Source organism: Cuculus canorus, chromosome 20 (genome assembly GCF_017976375.1).
Source record: "Cuculus canorus isolate bCucCan1 chromosome 20, bCucCan1.pri, whole genome shotgun sequence".
In the NCBI taxonomy this organism is placed as follows: Eukaryota; Metazoa; Chordata; class Aves; order Cuculiformes; family Cuculidae; genus Cuculus; species Cuculus canorus.
The window spans coordinates 5426568-5444962 of NC_071420.1; the positions used below are offsets into that span (position 1 = coordinate 5426568).

Below are 18395 nucleotides of genomic sequence, written 5' to 3' on the forward strand. Positions count from 1 at the left end.
CGTCTGTACGGCGGAAGCGCCTCCGGACGCCGCCATTGCAGTAATGGCGCTGCCCGTGGAGGAGTGGCGGCTCCACGCCGCGCGGGGCTGGGCTGCGCTGGAGCCGGCGGAGCGGGAGCGGCTGGCGGCGGCACCACTGCAGGACGCGGTGCGCCTGGGCTGCGGGCTCCTCCGGTGAGCGGCGGGGAAGGGAAGGGTGGGGAACGGGGGCGCGTTGTGGAGCTGACGCCATGTCTCGCAGGCCCGAGGCGGAGCGGGCGGCACTGTGGCGGCTGAGCCAGCGCGAAACGGCGGGCAAGGATCCGCGGGTCGCCCGGGGCTGCCGCGAGGAGGGGAACCGGCTCTTCGGCCGCCGCCGGTACCGCGCTGCGGCCACCCTGTACTCGCAGGTGTGTGGAAAGGGGGTCCTGAGAGGCGAGGAGAGGGAATATGGGGACAGGGGGGGATCCTGAGGGGTTGGGAGCTTCCCTGAGGGAGGATCCTGGGGCGTTGGGGGGTACGTGAGGAGAGGGAGGGATCCCGAGAAAGAGCCCTTTTTTGAGGGGGGGGGGAAGATCTGAGGAGGAAGAGGTACGTGGAGACAGGGGGATTTCGGGTAAGTCGTAGGGGGACGGGGAATCTCGGGAAAGAGAGCTTCCCTGAGGGAGGAAGGGGTCCCGGCGTGGGTGGTGAAGGGGAATACCCCGTGAGTAGGGGGAGATCCAAGGAAAGAGAGCCTCCCTGAAGAAGGGGGTGATCCTGAGGAGGGGGGAGTTCTGGGAAAGAGGACTTTCCTGAAAGAGGGAGGATCCTGGAGAGGATGGAATTCTGGGGAGGAGGAGAGGGTCCCAGGAAGGGGGGACGTGGGGAGACGAGGGATCGTGGGGATGGGGGGTTGGTTTGGGGAAAGAGGGCTTCCCTGAAGAAGGAAGGATTCTGTGGAGGGTGGGATCCTGTAGAGGAGGAGAATCCTGCAGAGGAGGAGAGGGTCCTAGGGAGGGGAGACCGGGGGAGAGGGGTGTCCTGGGGAGCAGGGGGATTCTGGGAAAGGGGGATCCAAGGAAAGAGGGGGGACATCCTGAGGTGGAGGAGAGGTCCTGGTGTGGGGTCTGGAGGGCCCAGGGTGAGGGGATCCTGGGCAGGAGAGAGGGACCAAGAAAAGGGTCTTGGCAGGCTAGGGCGAGGGGTCCCAGGGAGAGGTCTGGCAGGCCGAGGGGTTTCTGCCAAGAGGGGATCCCTGGGAGGGGGATCCCTCAACGCCCCTCGAGAGGGTTCCTTTCTGTGGCAGCAGCTCTCTGATCTCTGCAGGCAGCATCCCACGAGCTCCCCGGCACCCCTGAGATCTCCATCTGCTTTGCCAACCGCTCTGCTGCTCTCTTCCATCTTGGGTACTTTGAGGTAAGCAGTTCTGGAACCCACAGACCACCTACCCCACCTCCCTGAGCTCCTGGGTGCCTCCTCTGCACACTCTGAGGCCTCCTGTGTGTTAGGATTGGGGATTGAGGCCGGGAAGAGCCCAGGCAGCGTCCAGGGTGTTACTGTATAACATTTGCACTCGGGGTTTGGATGGGTGCTCCTGCAGACCCAGCAATAACAACTATTGGGTTATTGGAATAAGAATCAGTAGGTCCCAAGGCAGTGCTCAAAGCATCCATCACTACTTAAACTTCCTGCAGATTTCCTGTTTTCCCTCTTGTTCTATGTCAGGAGGCTTTGCTTGGCTGACAGATTGGCTACGCTCATGGAATTTGCTGATTAACATACACTTATTAAAGTATTCTGCATATTGAAAGGAATAAAAGAATGCAAGTCTCAGCTGGTTTTCAAGTACATTTGAAAGGCTTTGTCCTTGTTTCTAGGTTTGCCTGGAAGATATTGCCAGGGCTGAAAGTCACGGCTATCCAGACAGGCTGCTGCCCAAGGTCTTGCTGCGGAAAGCTGAATGCCTGCTGTGTTTGGGGAGGTTACGGGATGCAGCAGACATCCTCGGTGTGCTGGAGAAGAAAATCGCTATGGATGGGACCATGGCTAGTCCTACAGAGCAAGCACTGCTGAAAAAGTCAAGTCAACTGAAGATTAAAATACGTGAGAGAGAGACCTGTCCAGAGCCACCACGAGAGGCATGCGGTGGCATTCAAAGACAGTCGGAGATCTGGGAAGAGAATGACAGTATTTCAGGCGCATCTTCATCTTTGAGTTTGAGATTTAATATTGAGAGAGGACGTCACTTGGTGGCCTCTCAGGACATCCTGCCAGGACAGAGCTTGGTGAAAGAGGAGGCCTTTGTAAGCGTGCTCTGCGCAGGGGAGAGCCTTCTCCTGCCAGGCAGTGGTGAAACAGCGTTGGATACTCGAGTCACTAATGCAGATCTTTATTGCCACCGTTGTCTGAGGCAGCTCTTAGCTTCAGTACCTTGCCGTGGGTGCAGTTACGCGAAGTACTGCAGCCAGGACTGTGCAGACGTGGCATGGGAGCAGTACCACCGGACAGAGTGCTCCCTGGGAGCACTGCTTCTCACATTAGGGGTCTTCTGCCACGTTGCCTTGAGGACTGTCCTGCTAGCAGGATTTGCAGAGGTTAGCAGGCTGGTGGAATGGTCCCACAGTGGTGATGAGAACCTTCGCAGCCCTGAGGTGAGATGCAAACATCTCGGTGAGTCCCCAGATATGAGAGCTGGTAGCAGAGGTATCCCAGGTTGTAACGACAGTGGTCAGTACCAGAATTCTTACCAAGCTGTGTTCAACCTTTTGCCACACGCTGAGAAGCACAGCCCTGAACATAAGTTCCTTTGCATGCTGAGTGTCGTAGCTATATGCAAACAGCTGCAAGAAGCTGGTCTCGAGGCTGCTGTTTTGAATCGGGAATCATCTGAGAAGCAGTCCAAACAAAAGACACGTGAGAAAACATCTGATGAACTGTCTCCAGAGCTGATGATTATGGCAGAAGCAATGCTGAGGCATGTGCTGCAGCTGCAATGTAATGCACAAGCAATCACTGTGATGCAGGAATTGGGTAAGATAAAAACCTGTAAGCCCTTCCCTGTTGTCCTTGCTAATCTAGCTTGCATAAAGTGGAGAGAGTGAATTACCTGTTGTGAAAAGCTCCCAGTGCAGATGCAAATGGCTTGCTTAAAGTTTAATGGCCCATCCTGTGCTTGCCTGTTCTCTGGTGCACGTGTAGAGGGTATTTAGCTATTATTTGTTGCAGCAACGTACCAGCAGCCTGTCTGCTTCTATGTGCAATTGGTCACAGTGCCCATTGCATAAGTTGCGTGGGTTACTGAGCATTCATTCTCAACCTACTTGATTTTCCTCTGTCTTTAGAATCCGGAGATGGTGCTGTTGTAAATAAGAAGCCTGTGCGCCTGGCGACAGCCTTCTTTCCTGTCCTCAGCCTTCTGAACCATTCATGCTGTCCAAATATCAGCGTGTCATTTAATGGGACAGCTGCCACTGTCAGAGCATCACAGCCAATCCCAAGCGGCCAGGAGATTTTCCACTGCTACGGTAAGTATTAACTCTCTGTTTGTCCTAAGGCACAGACATCCTTTCACCTCTACTCAGCATGCTAACTGGTTACTATTAATATTGTAATTCCCAGTATAATGTTTGTAGAGTCATTGTTTATGTATAAGCCTCGATCAACTGAGCCCACTGTTAGGTTTTTCCGTCTCCGGTTATGTTCTCTCCGAAAGATGATTTATTTAGTCTCAATTGTAACAACGATAGATTTAGTCTGATGTTACGGACTGAATCTGTTCAGGGATTTCTATCCTTGCCATCTGTTTGCAGGGCCACACCAACATAGAATGAAGGTTGCTGAGAGACAACAGTGTCTCAGTCAGTATTTCTTCGAGTGTCGCTGTCAGGCATGCCTCGACGAGTTAGAGTCTGATGTCAAAAGCGTGGTGTCCAGGAGAAACTCATTCTGCTGTCCTAGCTGCCGGGCTTCACTGCAGGTAGTTCTTCCATAGTTATGATTGTATAACCTTATTGGGATCTGTAAAGTTTGAGTCCCTGGGAAAGTCATGAGTTAAAAACCTCAGTCCGTGACCTCTAGTCAGAAAGCAAAAGCCCATGTACAGTCTAGACACTATGTTGCTGTTCTTAGCAGCTTTCTCTGTTCATCAGAGCTATTCCTGGAAATTCCTCATAAAATCAAATAAGCTAATAGCAATTTACAAGCAAGCCACTTTGTTTAATGAATGCAACTGAGAAGCAGTTTAGCATCTCTGTAATACGATACATAGATAACAGAGATGCAAAGCAAGCTTTGAGTTGAACATGAGCAGGAATGATCACGCGGGTGATTTCCACAGGGAGAAGACGTTCTTTGTTGTTCAAATGAAGCTTGTGCAGTTTCCGTCAGCAGAGAGAGCCTGTTACACCGTTTACAGGACCTTCAGCAACAAATCAAGAAAGCATTAGAACTGCTAAGAGACAGGAAGGCTGGTAAGGCTCAGCTTTCTACTTTAAGGTCAGTAGCTAACAAGTAGGAAGACGTAGTTCCGGCCATGAGATGGCACTGTTGCTTATGCGGTTGGGGTCTTCTGGCAAGCAGCCTGGCTTCCCTGGGGACTTGAGCTTTGGGTTTTTTATACCTCTGATCCGGGTGTTAATCTAAGTCACACGTTGTTCCATAGTAACTTGAAGAACTCGGGGTAGTATTGGAGTTAGGCATTCCCGGGCCTTGCTTTTCTCGAGTCAGTCGGGCCAGCACTGCGTTAGAATAAGCAGAGTTGCAGATGAAGGCACTGTTGACCCCTAAGCAAATCCAAATCTAGCTGTGTAAGATGTAAGGATGAAATTGGACTGATTTTATTTCGTTGATCATGAAAAGCTGGAGACTGGCCTGTAGGATGAATTTTATACCCTGTTTTGTATAGATCAGGCTGTCAAAATGCTCCTGAAGTGTCAGAGGAATGCTGGCAACTTCTTGTCTCCAGAGCATTTGCTGATGGGAGAGATTGAGGATCATCTGGCACAGGTCTACGCTACTCTGGGTATGGCATTGTCTTCTCATTATCTTTAGTTTTCTGAATTAAACGTGGCTGGCCTTTTCTCAGACTACCCCTTTCACCTTTTTCCTACTGCTTCTGTCTATTTTTTACAGCAGGGTTCTCGGAAAGACCACATAAGCCCAAACCATGTTCCCAGCAGCCAGTGAACTGCCAGTGAACAATGTGATCCCATGTTCTTGTAGATTCTGTCTCCTGGTTCTGAGGCCAGCAGCCTGCCAGGAGTGCTATGCACAGAGTTCATCACATTTCACATAATGCTGTCGTATTCTTCAGGTGACAGTGGCTCTAGCAGATGTTTATTCATGACTTATTTCTTTTGGTTTGGTTTTGGTTTTTTCTATCAGGGAGCTGGCAGGAAGCAGCCAGACACCTGGAGAGGAGTATTGAGATCGTCGAACTGCATCATGGGCCATCAAGTGTAGAAATAGGTCATGAACTTTTCAAGCTGGCACAAATTCTCTTCAATGGGTAAATTTGCTTTCATTCTCTGTCCCTTCCATGCACCACTCTTATGTGTCTGACATGATACAGAACCATAGAATGGGTTGGGTATCATGGCCCTCGGCACCTTGCAGGAGCCTGGCCAGTCTGGCACAGGTACAAAAGGCCTTTACTCAAGTGCAAGTTCATTAACCACATTGGGGTTCACTTACATCTCAAGACTCTCTGGATTGGTTTCTCTGCTTTCTGTCTGTCTATTCTTTTCTTCTCCTGGATCCGTTTATTCCCTGTCCAAAGTTGTTTCACTTTGACAACTAGTCACCCTTGGCGTTTATACCACAGTTGGATAATCTTGCTGACATCTTTTCAAAGAGGGAAATAAAATCCTCTTGTTCTATTTTGCCCCCCTCCTGGCAAGCAAATCCCTTGACAGCTTCTGAAAATCTTCTCACATCACCTCCCTTGAAATGAATTAATTTTAGCGGGAGCTGCAATGAGGAAGTAGCAGGCAGGTACTCAATGTTTTAAGTTTTTGTCCATTCCCTTTTCCCTCCAATGCTCCCTTTGCACGTTATTTGCCTGGTGCCAAAAGGCAGCAGGGGGGTAGGATCTGCACCCATTAACAGGCTTAGGTTTTTGTTGGGGAGGTGTTAAAGGTTGTGCAGATCGAGGAGCTGAATTAAGTATTTTACATACTCTGTTCTTGTTCTCTTCCTATTACAGATTTGCAGTTTCTGAAGCTCTGAGCACGATTCGAAGAGCAGAGGAGATTTTGTCAGTGCACTGTGGTCCTCAGAGTACTCAGATCCAGGAACTACGAGAGATGAAGGCCTGTCTGTTAGAGCTTCCCAGAAGTGTCCTTCAGAGGACTTAATTTCCCTGTCAAAGGAAGCTGCAGTGTGATGTTTCATCAAAGCTAAGTTTCATGTGGTAAGGTAGTCATGTAGTACAAGCTGGAAAAGCATGTGTAACAACAACTTGAATGAAATCTGAATGCTCTTTAGTGAGACTGTTGTAAATAAAATGACTGATTCTAACATGAGGGATGTGTGTGGTATGGTGGGAAAAGTTGCTGTTTAATTTCTGCACGAAGGTTTGAAGCAAATGTTTGAGATGCTTCTGTATGTGTGTGTGTTTCTAGAGCTGTGAATCTCCTGTGTGTGCTTACAAACTTGCAGTCATCCAAACCACGCTACCCTTTATTTCTAATGTGATAAAGCACTTTTCTTGCCAGTGTGAAACATAAGTGGTTGGAATGGGTGAGGCAGCAGTCTGGGAACTGCAAACTTAAAAGCTATAAGAGGGGGCAGCGCAGAACATGGAGGGCTACTAGCACAGACCTGTTGGTGGTGAGAGATTCGGTATTCGGTGTGAACAGTTGGTGTCAGGCTGGAAGACAGGATAGAGAAATCACTAGATGATGCTTGTATATAGGACACAGAACTGCATTGAGGCTCATCTGGGGAAAATGGGAGTGTGAAGGCCTCTGATGTATGCCAGACAATCTTTCAAGGGACAAGACTGGGGCTTGCTGAGATTAATAGCAAAAGCTCTTTTATTGCAGCATGAAGGCATAAGATTTGCAAGTTGTGTCTTTGAGCAGCAGAGCAGGGAGCCAGTATTCCTCCCAATACCACCCATTCCATTTGGGCCCTACCATTGCAGGTTATTGTGAAGGGATCTAAACACTCCTGGGATCCAGGATCTTGCCAATAAAGAGGAGGGTTCCAGTGGTATCTTCTCGCAGTACAAGAAGGAAAGGCCTGTCCACATGATATTCTATGGGGAAAGTCAGGCGAGCAGCATTCGCCACAGGATTTGGTGTGGATCTTTCTCCATCTTCACTAAGCTCCAGAACTGCCTTGTGTTGCACATGAGAAAGCTTAATTGGTTTGGCAGAAATCTTGGTAAAATCAGGTGATGTGAAAAGTGATTGGAGCCCTGGAGGAGAGAAAGACAATTCCATTAGCTAAAAGTAGAGACTGCAGGTCAGGAAGCAGTACTGCTAATGCTGTGATCCAGGAGGACACGTGGCTGCTCTGGCAGAGCTTACTGAGGGTAAGGGTGAGAAGCAGCTTACGTCTATTTGTACTGAGCTTCTCCCTCTCGGTTTCAGAAACATTGTATGAGCTTGGTGGGAAGATCAACAATAAGTTGAGGAGTCCTGAACCAAGGTGGTTTAGCTCCTGGTGAAACCTCCACAGACTGCCAGTGGGACCTAACTAACAACCCACCAGCTTCACGTTCTTCTTAGATCAGGAAGCCACTTGCCCACTGCTTTGAGCCCTGGCCGTCTGTAGAGGATGTGTGGTGTACGTACTTGTCTCCTTTACAGTGTTGCCAAGGGCCTCTTCATAATTCAGCTTGAGTTTGGGCAAGCTTAGCACAGCGTGAACTGTCTTCAGCTCCTTGTCTACATCGTGGACAAACTCAGAAGTAAGGCTTTCCTCAATCAAAGTCATATTCTGAGTCACCTTCGTAGGCAGGAAAAACATGGCACTGATTCCCTCTGTCAGTGGCAGCTGGGCGATCTGGAAGGCCAGTTATAAATAAGAAAGGGTCACATCAATAATGAACAGTTTTACCCACCCCATACCAGACACAAGCCTGAATCTAGACCGCCTGGTGAGCCTTTCCAGTTAACATTTTGTCTTATTCCCTGTTTGCTTTTATTGGATGTGGTGCTTCCCGATCCTTCTGGTGCCCAGGCTTACATATACTTGAGCCATACTCTTTCTGCTATTACATGTCAAGTGTTCTCTTGTGCATGTTGAATGCTGTAATGACCCGCAGTATTGCTTTGAGGGATTCTCAGCAGGAACACCTTTGAGCTCAGGCAACAGTGAAAGATTTGTTGGAAGAGCTAGTGATGGAAAGGTTGGGGAGTGTGCCCTGCCCTTCTTGCCCAACTTAAGGTCAAGTGATACAGGTTAGCAGGACCTGTGCGTTATTTAAATACTGGACTGGAGCCCTGCATTCAGACCTGGAGCCCTCAGCACAGGAAGGACATAGATCTGTTGGAGCAAGTCCAGAGGAGGTCATGGAGATGGTCCAAGGGCTGGAGCACCTCCTGCATGAGGACAGACTGAAAGAGTTGGGGTTGTTTTCCAGAGAGACCTTAGAGCAGCTTCCAGTGCGGGAAGGGTCTCCAGGAAAGCTGGGGAAGGGCTCTTGATCAGGAAGTGCAGGGAGAGGATGAGGGGGGACGGTTTTCAGCTGAAGAGGGGAGATTGAGATGAGATCTTAGGAAGAAATGTTTTGCTGTGAGGGTGGGGAGACCATGGCCTGGGTTTTCCAGAGAAATGGTGGCTGCCCCATCCCTGGAGGTGTTCAAGGCTGGGTTGGATGGGGCTTGGAGCAAGCTGACCCAGTGGGAGATATCCCTGCCTGTGGCAGGGGTTGAGACTGGGTGGGTTTTAAGGTTCCTTCCAACCCAAACCATCCTGTGATTCTATGATTTTATGAGTGCTTGTCACATAGCCATTGTAGGTGCAGGATATTCTAAGAATCAATGTATTGCCTTTCAAAATAGGGGTTGCAAAAGTAGCCTGATGGGAAGAGCAAGGCTGTCCTCTGGAATGGGTTAACTGGTGAGTGTAGCTGAGCCTGTTGCTCAGTCAGTTTAGGACATCTTGTGCAATATTTGCTCTCTGACCTTGCAGTTGAGTTCCGAGTCAAAACCGTATCGAAGTATGGCTTTGGGGTCTGACATCATGGACACCTTCACCGTTCTGCCCTCATCCAGATAAAAGTCCTTCAGGGCTGTCTTCTTGGTGTCAAACTTGGTTTTCCATGTCCCTATTTTTTAAAAGATAAAATGGAAGATTTTCTGGAACAATAGCATATGAAACCAGAATTGTGACTGTGGCTGAGCAATCCTGTGCTTTATAGATACAATATTTGTGCTGTAAGAGTTGAGTGATTATAGAAATGGAAGTAGACAGATTGGACCTACTGATTTACTGCCTCTTTGGGTCCTCCTTTCCATCTGAGGATTGGCTAAATGGGAAATAAAAAACGAAGCCAGTGTATGGGTGGAGCAGCTATTGGGGAGTTGATGTCTACTTATGTAATTACAAAACTATTTTAGAGGGTAACAATTGTGTAAATGCATATGAAGTGCTTTCTCTCCCCACCCTTTATTTTGCTCCTTGTCTCCAAGCAATAATTCTCCAGGACACTGCCTGATAGCATGTTCTAGAACAGCTCTCTGCATCTCCATCCATTCCCTCTGCAGTGGGAAAGGCTGGGTAGCTGAGCCTTCCCTGAATTGCAACATTCTGTCTCTTGCCATGAAGTATTGTGAGCTTAAACTATCTTTTCCGGTCTCTTGCTGCAGACAGGACAAGATTCAGCTTCCCAAGAGTAATAATTTCTCACTCAAGGACTATTTCTGTTCAGGTAGCATGCATTTTTTTCTACTTTACTAAACATTATCAAACACTTTCTTACACTTTGTCTCCTTGGCAGCCTGTTTGCTCTGCTGAAGGGAGTGTTCCCTCACATCTCTTCTAACGTGGGATTATAGACCCAGCACACAGCATTCTTACCCTTGAAGAAAGCAGCCCCAGCAAGGAGAATACTGACATCCATGGGCATGTCCTTCATAAACCGCATAATCCTCCCCTTTGTCTGCTGCCGTACCCAGTTGTTGATTTCTTGGAGGTCTAATTGGGTATTGCCGCTTAGTGCCCTCAAACGCATCTTGTAGGACTTCTCTAACTGGCTGTGAAAACCAGGCTTCACCCTCAGTCCTGGGAACAAAGAGATCAATATTGCAGCTAGCTCCCTTATCCAAACAATCTCAAGGCTGCAAATTACAATCCAAAGCCTGGTAGGAGTTCTCTCATAAAACATCGGTGGCTGTCTGTACACGGAAACCTGCTTTGAAGAAGGAGGAAACTGATCCAAATCCTAATGCCACCCATGCTGGTGTATGTGATAACTCCCTCCTGAAAAGTAAAGAGGGGAGATAAAAACAAAAGGTTTGGACACAGCTATTCCTACATCAGTCTTTCTTCTTTCTCCAGCTCACTTTATGAGCACAGCTTACTCAATCTATTGGATTCCTGGAACCAGTAGGTTCCAAAAGATAGCTCTTCGCTTTCCCAGCAGATATTCATTGCATGCTGAAAGCAGACATTTCAAATAGTTCTGCAAGGAATTAAACAAAGGATGATGGCGGAATGCTGTCACAAGTAGAAAATGTGATTAGTGATTCCTGGAAGCTAGCAACACCTGCCAGGAAACCTAGAGCGAAGGCAAAATTCTCAGCAAGTTTCTTCTATGTCTTTGGCGTGTTAGCTGCTTTATCACCAGTGTCTTTGTGTGCACTCGTGTCTGGTCTTTTATTTATGTGCACACAAATTTTCCAGCCTTTTTCTGGAGCAGAAACAGCATTCCATGCACTGTGTCCTGGCTCAGCAGTATGTCAGAGCCAAGACTGTTAGTCTGCTGTTACTCAGTACATTCTACTTGCTGCAACTATTTAGGTACATTTTGATAAAGGGGAAGAAGAGCTTTTACTTTTCTCCAAGATGATACGGGAGGCACTTTTCATGCTCTTCTCTGGTCCAGTCACGCTGGCCAGTAGGTCTTTGTAAGTGTTGTGAACCTCAGCTTTGTTAAGTAGATCATAGAAGAGAGCGCGAGAAATCACATCTTCTGTTCGTTCTCCGGCCCCTGCCGATGACAAAGCCAATGGTATGAGGGGAGGCCTGGCAAGCCTAGCAGTGCATGAGGAAAAGGGACAGGAACTCACCAAGCGAGAGACCAGAAAGGGCAGTAGCCAGGCTGAACGGAGACAGTAGCACGTTGGCAGTGGCTGTGCGGCTGGATTGCTGACGGTACAGGTCATAGCCAAAGTTGGAGACTGCAGCTGCCAGCTTGTTTACAGGGCTCTTATAGAATGGATCTTCCTCTTCGGCCTCGCCAGCGTTTGCTCCATCAGCAGTGGCAGGGTTCTAGCAGGTACAGGGAGCGCTTTGGTTAGACTTGCAGTTTACAAGGGCGGGTGCAGCTGGGATAAAGGTTTCAAAGGCAAGCAACCACAGATACTCCCCTATGATCCACAGAAATGCTGGCTTAATCTTGTTGATAGTGTAGGAACAGTGACTTTACTTTAAAGTATCCCAGTAAAGCTGAAGGCAGCACTTAGATTGGAATCCACTATTCCTGCCTCCCAGTCATCCCCTGATGTAACTAGTGTGGTTTTATCTAGGTAAAGCAGGAGTTAGTCTAATTACGTTGCTAAATAAAATCCTAGTAACTTAGGAGGGTAGTGCTTAATCCTTCCATAAGATACTCTAAAATTAAATTACCTGTTCCACGTATTTGCCCCTCACTCTCTGCTGTTGTCTTCTACTCACCTGCTCAGCAGCCGAGTTCTGGGATCTGCTTGGGACAGTTAAGAGACCCAGGAAAAGGAGAACCACTGGAATCTGCATGCCTGAAACTAGAGTAAGAACATGACCGAGGTAGTTTGAGCAACCGAGCGAATACATCTCTGCCACTACTGTACCTGGTTGTGACAGAAGCTGCAATGACACATGCTGCTTGTCCTTTCCGATTGTGAAACACACACTTGATCTCAGCTGGGTTTTCTTCTTTCGCAGTTTAAAGTGTTCAGCCAGCCTGACCCCAATGACTTTGACACTGGGCAAGCACACATCAGGGTGTGCCTGAGCGCAAAAGCAGATGTGTGTGGCCCAAACCATGCTGATGATGGCAGTTACTGAGTGCCAAGGTCCAGAAAAGCATTAAATCATATCTTTGGAGTTTCAGACTTCCAAAATTCAGTACTTCAGCATTTAGAAAAGGTCACAAATACATTTTGTTGAATGGGGCAGAAGACAAACTGGTTACTGCCCTGCTACGCCAATTACCTGCTTCAGGCAGTAGTTAGTCATGTTTCTTGTGTCTGGAACGCTGTGCAGCCTGTACGAATCCTTTGCTTCTTATTTGCAATTTGATAAAGTAAAAGTAGAAGAGCTTTCTTAAAAGACAGTAAGAAAAGCAGCCAGGAGTAGATACCTAGTGCTGGGGCAGATCTAGAGAAGAGGTGAAAGACAGAGCTTGGCTTATTCAACATTTCTCATGGGAGTGGGAGAAAAGTACCAAGTTCCTCCAAGCTGTTAAGCTTCTTCCTTCGATGGAATCCACTTCTAATCACTCTGGTGCTGGCATGCGTGTCCCTTCCAGACAGATCTGTCTGGTCACAATGGCAGTGTGTAACCCAGAGTTTCACTGTGGGTAAACAGGAGCTGCTGCAGAAGTGTCGTGGCCCTGCGCGCAGATGCCACCGAGGCCAGTCTGAAGCAATGTTTATATATATTCCCAGAAATTAAAGGAAGAGGGCTGTATTTAACTAACCCCTGTGATCCAGGCACCCAGTGAAGCTGAAGAAAGAACATGTGTTTCAGATTAACTTCAGCTGTAAAGAAAACATGCCTGCTGGTAGAAATACAACTTAAAGCCACGTGGCTACAACAGCTCTAGTTCAGGACCTAGTGTGTTCAGACAGAGGTTTTACTTCAGTGAAAGACAGTTCACTGTTTCCCTTTCCTGATAAAACCCTTTTCTGCTGGAGGTGGTTCTGCCTGGGAGAAGAAGGTGTCACAGTGGAGGGTTTAAGTTTTCATCTATATTTAGACAGTGTAACACAGAAGTGTGCCCTCATTTCCCTGTGCATTTGCATCCCGTGACCTGCCGCTCTCCTAGCTGTCATGGAGATGAAGTATAGAATCAGAATCATAGAATGGTTTTGGATGGAAGGGACCCTAAAGCCTGTCTAGTTCCAGCAGGGACACCTCCCACTGGATCAGGGGCTCCAAGCCCTATCCAACCTGGCCTCGAACGCCTCCAGGGTTGGGGCAGCCACCACTGCTCTGGGCAGCCTGGTGCAGAAGGTTGTATTTTGGTGCAGAAGAGGTGTATCAAGAGGATTTACTACACTGGAACAAACAAATGTGTTTGGGGGTGTGATAGTGGGTGTGATGTTGGGATTGCTCGTATCGTTGCAGCTTTACAACAAATGGGGACCACATGGAAAGAGAGATGACAGAAGCCTTGTGCGAGTCTAACTTAAACAGGTCTTAGCAAGGGCTTTATGAGTACCAAGCAATATTCTTGCACGCTGAGTGGAAGAGGTTTGGCCCAGTCTAGTTTAGAGATGAAGGTTTTCCATGGAGCATAACCTTTTCTCTGAAATATAATCATCTCAACCTCTGCTTCCAGCTACACTGAGCTCTGGGGAGCATGGGAGCGGAGATTGGTTTTGCAGAATCGTATTGTTTTTGCCAGTACTGTCACTAGCTTCATATTTCCCAAACTTTGCCAAAAAGCCATTTCCATTTTAGAAAGACAAAGCCTTTTGCGTTTGAATTGGCCTGAACATCTGGATTCTATTTGTCTGTCTCTCAGCGCACAGCCAAAAACTCAGAGAAAAGAATTTAGTTGGAGCAGAGGTGGGATGATTTCAGGCATGATATTGAAATCTGTGGCTGCCTTTAAAGAGGAGCAAAGAAGCAACAGTGTGCAACGAATATGTGATGTTACAGTCAGGAAGGTACAAGAAGAAAGCTTTGAGAAACGAGCTGAGAAGGAGCTTTGTGTTGGGAGTTGTCTATTTGCGAAGGCCTGCAGGTGCAAAGGACATAGTTTGCTTTCCATCTATAGTGGCACAAGTCTCACATCATTTATAATACTTCTGATTTTAGGGGTGCTAAGAAACATCACCCACGAGTTGCTGTCATTGCTCCTCCCCACAGCACTAACTCCTTCTGTAGCGTTTTGCAACCACTAACTCTAGGAGATTAGGTTATCACCAAAATCATTACCATCACAAAGAAAAAGCATGTTCCCAGCTGCAACACAGGATACTGGAAGGTCACAAGCTTACCCCGCTTCCCAAGCACAATTCAGAGGCAAAGAGGTGCCCAAGGATGCTGGTGGCTCCCAACCCTTGGTGAGATCCCTCATTTTATGGGAATCCCACCTCTTAACACCTGCTGAAGAACAGGTCTTCCCATTTCCCCGGTCCTCTGACTGCTCCCCAGCCTTAGCCCCTGCTCTCTGCTCCCCTCAGTGCTGGCAGTAAGCAGGATGAGCTGCCCCTTACCTCGGGCTCCTCTTGGCCACTGCGTCTGGACGGTGCGAGTTTGGGACAGTGTGAGCTTGGTGCAGCCACATCTGCTTTTTTGCTGCTTCCCTCAGCCCAGCCTTCGGCAGGCTTCAGGTTACAGCTTCCCAGCGCTCTCTTAAAGTGCTCTGCTCCCATTTTCTGCTGCTGTCGCTGAATTGCTCTCATTTTTTAACCCTGCCTTCCAAAACCAATCTGCTCCTTGTGATAAGGACGGTCCAGCAGGTAAAGAACAGGACAGAGAGGGAAACACTCTCTGCCTGCAGTTTTGCTGGGGGTCGCATGCGGGGGTTTATTCTGTCTTGGAGGCACCGTTAATGCAGCACTTTTTTATGGATTTATGTCCAAGATTTAATGGGGAGACTTGTAAAGTGGAAGCAGGATTCTGTTACTGTTTAAAGCAGTTAAGGGGAAGATGTTCACAAGTGGCTCTATCCAGTGATAGTTACTAGTTAACAAGAAGTTACCGTGATTAACTTAAAAGTTTTTGGCCCAAATCAGAGAGAGTAAAAAGCCAAAGACTCTTGGTAAAAAAGATTAATTAACAGAACACTATAGGAACTTACAGAATGATAAATGATCTGGAGAAGGGGTTTCATTGTTTTTTGTGGTAGAAGACTCAGAGAGTGCCCAACAGCGCGCGTTGAAATCAAGAGCGTATTTTTCATAAGAATGAAATTTTAAATCTCGTTGTAACCAGATACTGCAGAAGATGAGATGAGTAGATCTTAGGGGAAATACCCAACCTAAATTAGTGGAACACAGCTCCATTGAAGCTAACAAAGCTCAAATGTAACGGCAGACCCAGCAGCTGGGCAGTTGGTTTTCCTTGTTCCTAGTCATTCGTGGGGTTTTTTTTCCCCAGCCATTTGTTACTGGCTACTGGGAGAGCGAGGATACTGGGCTAACTGGACCAGCTAGCCTGATCCAGGGCAGCTGTTTGCCTACTTGGAAATGCTGAAAGTAAATTGTAGTTAGTAATGCCAGTGTCCCCAGTTTCAGTTTGCAATGAAACATCTCCTTGCCGCTAGCAGGTTCTGGGGAGTTACTCACGCGTGCTGGCACTGAGCTCATCCAGTCCCTCAGCAAAGTGGAAGGGATGGGTTTTGAGAAGCATTCGCTGCTGTATTTGCAAGCCAGAAAAGCAGATCAGGTGGTCGGCCCTGTGATGAGTCAGTGCTTCAAAGGTGACCCTTCCTAACAAGTAGAGTAACAGCTCTGCTTTCAACTGTTTCTCAGCTTGCTGTGTGAGAAGCTGTCTGCAGAGAGACGTTTGTACTTGTTAGTCCTCTATCATCAGCCCAAGGATGAGGGTGTTGGCTCTGATATCTTCTGGTGCTTTTCATCTCTCTTTGATACCTTATTTGTGGTATTAAAATCTTTTTATGGAAGGACCACTAGGGAAGGTTTTACATCTCATCTGTATCTTCAAATGAAAGCCCATCTCTTTGAAAACAGGTTTGTTTTTAACCCAAGTAAATCAGCGTGGCAGTTGCATAGAATGTTATTACAGACCAAAGCAAGCTTCGTTCCTACAGGTGAAGGGCATCCCTGAAACAATGCATTATACTCACCTGATGAGGTGCAAGGGCTTAAATCAGCTGTGTTACATCAACACAAATGTTTTAGTGTTCTAGTTTGGGTTCAAGATGCTGTCTGAATGGTGTTCACCTCTGCTGTGGAAGTTTTGACCATGCTCATATGAATTTGCTCTTGTAAGGGAAAAAAAATACATCTAATATTAAAGATATTGAGGTTTATTTGATATTCTCAGCCAGTGGTGCAGATGAGCTGTAGAGCAGATGCCTTGTGCCAGTCGTGTCTTCAGAACAGAGCTCAGTCAAAATGAAAGCTGAGTAATGCAAAGGGGAAATTCTGGACCAGAAACATTAATGTTAGTTTGCATTTTACAAACTGTCTCTTCGGCAGAGTGAAAAAGAGTCTTAAGGTTGGTGTAACTGATAATTTGTTGAGAGGTTGTGGAAGGCTGCTGTGCTGTCAAATTGGATGAAATTAATAGTTTGACAGGAATAGCCTGGAGGAGGAGGAATGACAGAGAGATAGAAAATGGGAAATGAGAACCAAGCTGTTCAGGAAACTGAGAATGGGAGGGTGGACTTTGTAGAAGAGGGGCAGCTGGAGGGCAGAGACATAAAAATAAAGACTTGCACTTCAGATCAGTGACCTTCCAGTACCTGAAGAGGGCCTACAGGAAAGCTGAGGAGGGACTTTTTAGAAGGGCATGGAGTGAGGGGGACTGGCTTTAAACTGGAAGAATGCAGATTTAGATTGGACATTAGGAAGAAATTCTTCACAATGAGGGTGCAGAAGTCCTGGCCCAGGTTGCCCAGAGCAGTGGTGGCTGCGCCATCCTTGGAGGTGTTCAAGGCCAAGTTGGATGGGGCTTGGAGCCCCTGATCCAGTGGGAGGTGTCCCTGCCCATGGCAGCGGGTGGAACTGGATGGACTTTGAGGTCCCTTCCAATTGAAGCCGCTCTGTGATTCTGCACAGGCTGCAGCACAACAGGGTGGGATTCAGGAGGTTAGGGCTGAGGCTGCAGTAGCCAAAGCAAGACGTACCTAAGGCATGGGGTGGTATTTCTGAATGTCAGGAATGAGTCCATATAAATAAATGAGCTAAAATGTTCCCTGTGGGCTAGAGCTATGCCCTCGTAGCATGGCTGGATTCTTGTGGGTTTACTTGTTAAAATTACGTGGCCCTATAATTACACTCTCATTTTGAAGAGTACATGTCGTCGCATCGGTTAGAGGGGTAGACATTATCTTTAGCCGTTCTTCCCCTTTTAGACTGTAAGAAATGTGTAATTGCAGGTTTGAGCTAGGACTTTTTATTCCCCAAAGTCTCCTTCATCCCCGAAATTCGTGGTTAGTGAGTCAGTCCTTCTCTTATTCCAGCAGATGGTGCAGACTATTCAAGGACGGAGGCTTCCAGAAGCATTCTGCTCCTTCCTTTGAGGGAAGGCAGACTTCCCGAGTGAGGAAAACACTGCCAGAAGGATGGCCCTTGTGCTCTCTAACTGCTGTTTTGCAAAAACAGAGCACCATCCTTTTTACCCAGAAGCTAAGGGAGTTCGGAAGCAGAATCTACTATGGACAGCAGTTGTTTGGTACAGAAATAGCTGCAGCGTGGCAGGCTATGGTGAGTTAGACTAATATTTTTAAGTGGTAGAATGATTTGGTTGTGTGGAGCATTCACGAGATTCTTTCATAGTAGCTGATATCGGACATGCACGGCTACCTCAGAACAAGAACCCAGGGGAGCTGTGGCCATCTCAGAAAAAAAGGAAGCTGTAACGGGACATTGCCTCTTGCCAAAACAGGGCAAAAGCAGTCATGTTCAGCTACAGGTGTCAAAATCTACCCCTGCCTGTCCCAACCGTCCGTGGCATTGTGCTGTGGGTATCGCAGTAGAGGAACAAACCACAGACAGCAGGTGCCAGCTCAGCACCTTCGAACCTCCTAGCAGATGTCAGCAATGGTCAGGTTTTGCCCAAGAGAAAGGTTAAGGACTGGCACATTCCTTCTTATCACTGCCGCTCACAGGCAAAGCACTCTCCTGTCCCTGTGCCACTGCACTCACCCTAATTCAAGGAATAATGTCCGTTTCACAAAGCCAGCTCTGCCCTAGTGAGTGTTCCCTGTATGCTCTGCAGCTGAGATGCCCAAAGCTTACTGGACTTGGTCCTTGAACAGTCTTTACAGAGCAGCCATTTCACCTTACGGTCCCTGTTGTTCTCTGTGATGAGGTGTAGCAAAAAGCAGATCCTCTGGAAGAGCCCCTCTTATCTTTCCATCT

General features: G+C 47.7%; 2 protein-coding genes across 7 annotated transcripts; one reads left to right on the top strand and one right to left on the bottom strand.

The window, feature by feature from the left end:
• The first annotated feature begins 35 nt into the window (after nucleotides 1-35).
• SMYD4 (SET and MYND domain containing 4) lies at nucleotides 36-18356 on the top strand. Of its 5 annotated transcripts, XM_054085364.1 has the most exons (11): nucleotides 36-174; nucleotides 242-389; nucleotides 1288-1377; nucleotides 1839-2991; nucleotides 3303-3485; nucleotides 3771-3937; nucleotides 4298-4430; nucleotides 4865-4981; nucleotides 5344-5467; nucleotides 6164-6370; nucleotides 17495-18356. In XM_054085364.1, the coding sequence occupies exons 1-10, from the start codon at nucleotides 44-46 to the stop codon at nucleotides 6312-6314; spliced, it is 2397 nt and encodes a 798-aa protein (XP_053941339.1). In that variant the 5' UTR covers nucleotides 36-43; the 3' UTR covers nucleotides 6315-6370; nucleotides 17495-18356. The 5 variants fall into 5 exon arrangements, with proteins under 5 accessions (XP_053941339.1, XP_053941336.1, XP_053941338.1 ...); XM_054085361.1 differs by lacking the exons at nucleotides 3771-3937; nucleotides 4298-4430; nucleotides 4865-4981; XM_054085363.1 differs by lacking the exons at nucleotides 3771-3937; nucleotides 4298-4430; nucleotides 4865-4981 and having other exon boundaries at nucleotides 17498-18356.
• SERPINF1 (serpin family F member 1) lies at nucleotides 6977-14706 on the bottom strand. 2 transcript variants are annotated; one of them, XM_009560197.2, is made up of 8 exons: nucleotides 14559-14706; nucleotides 11809-11894; nucleotides 11202-11403; nucleotides 10967-11122; nucleotides 9991-10194; nucleotides 9096-9238; nucleotides 7761-7971; nucleotides 6977-7381 (listed from the first exon to the last, which is right to left on the bottom strand). In XM_009560197.2, exons 2-8 carry the CDS (start codon nucleotides 11884-11886, stop codon nucleotides 7122-7124), a joined length of 1254 nt encoding a protein of 417 aa, XP_009558492.1. In that variant the 5' UTR covers nucleotides 11887-11894; nucleotides 14559-14706; the 3' UTR covers nucleotides 6977-7121. The 2 variants fall into 2 exon arrangements, with proteins under 2 accessions (XP_009558492.1, XP_053941342.1); XM_054085367.1 differs by lacking the exon at nucleotides 14559-14706 and adding an exon at nucleotides 12473-13238.
• Nucleotides 18357-18395: the final 39 nt, after the last annotated feature.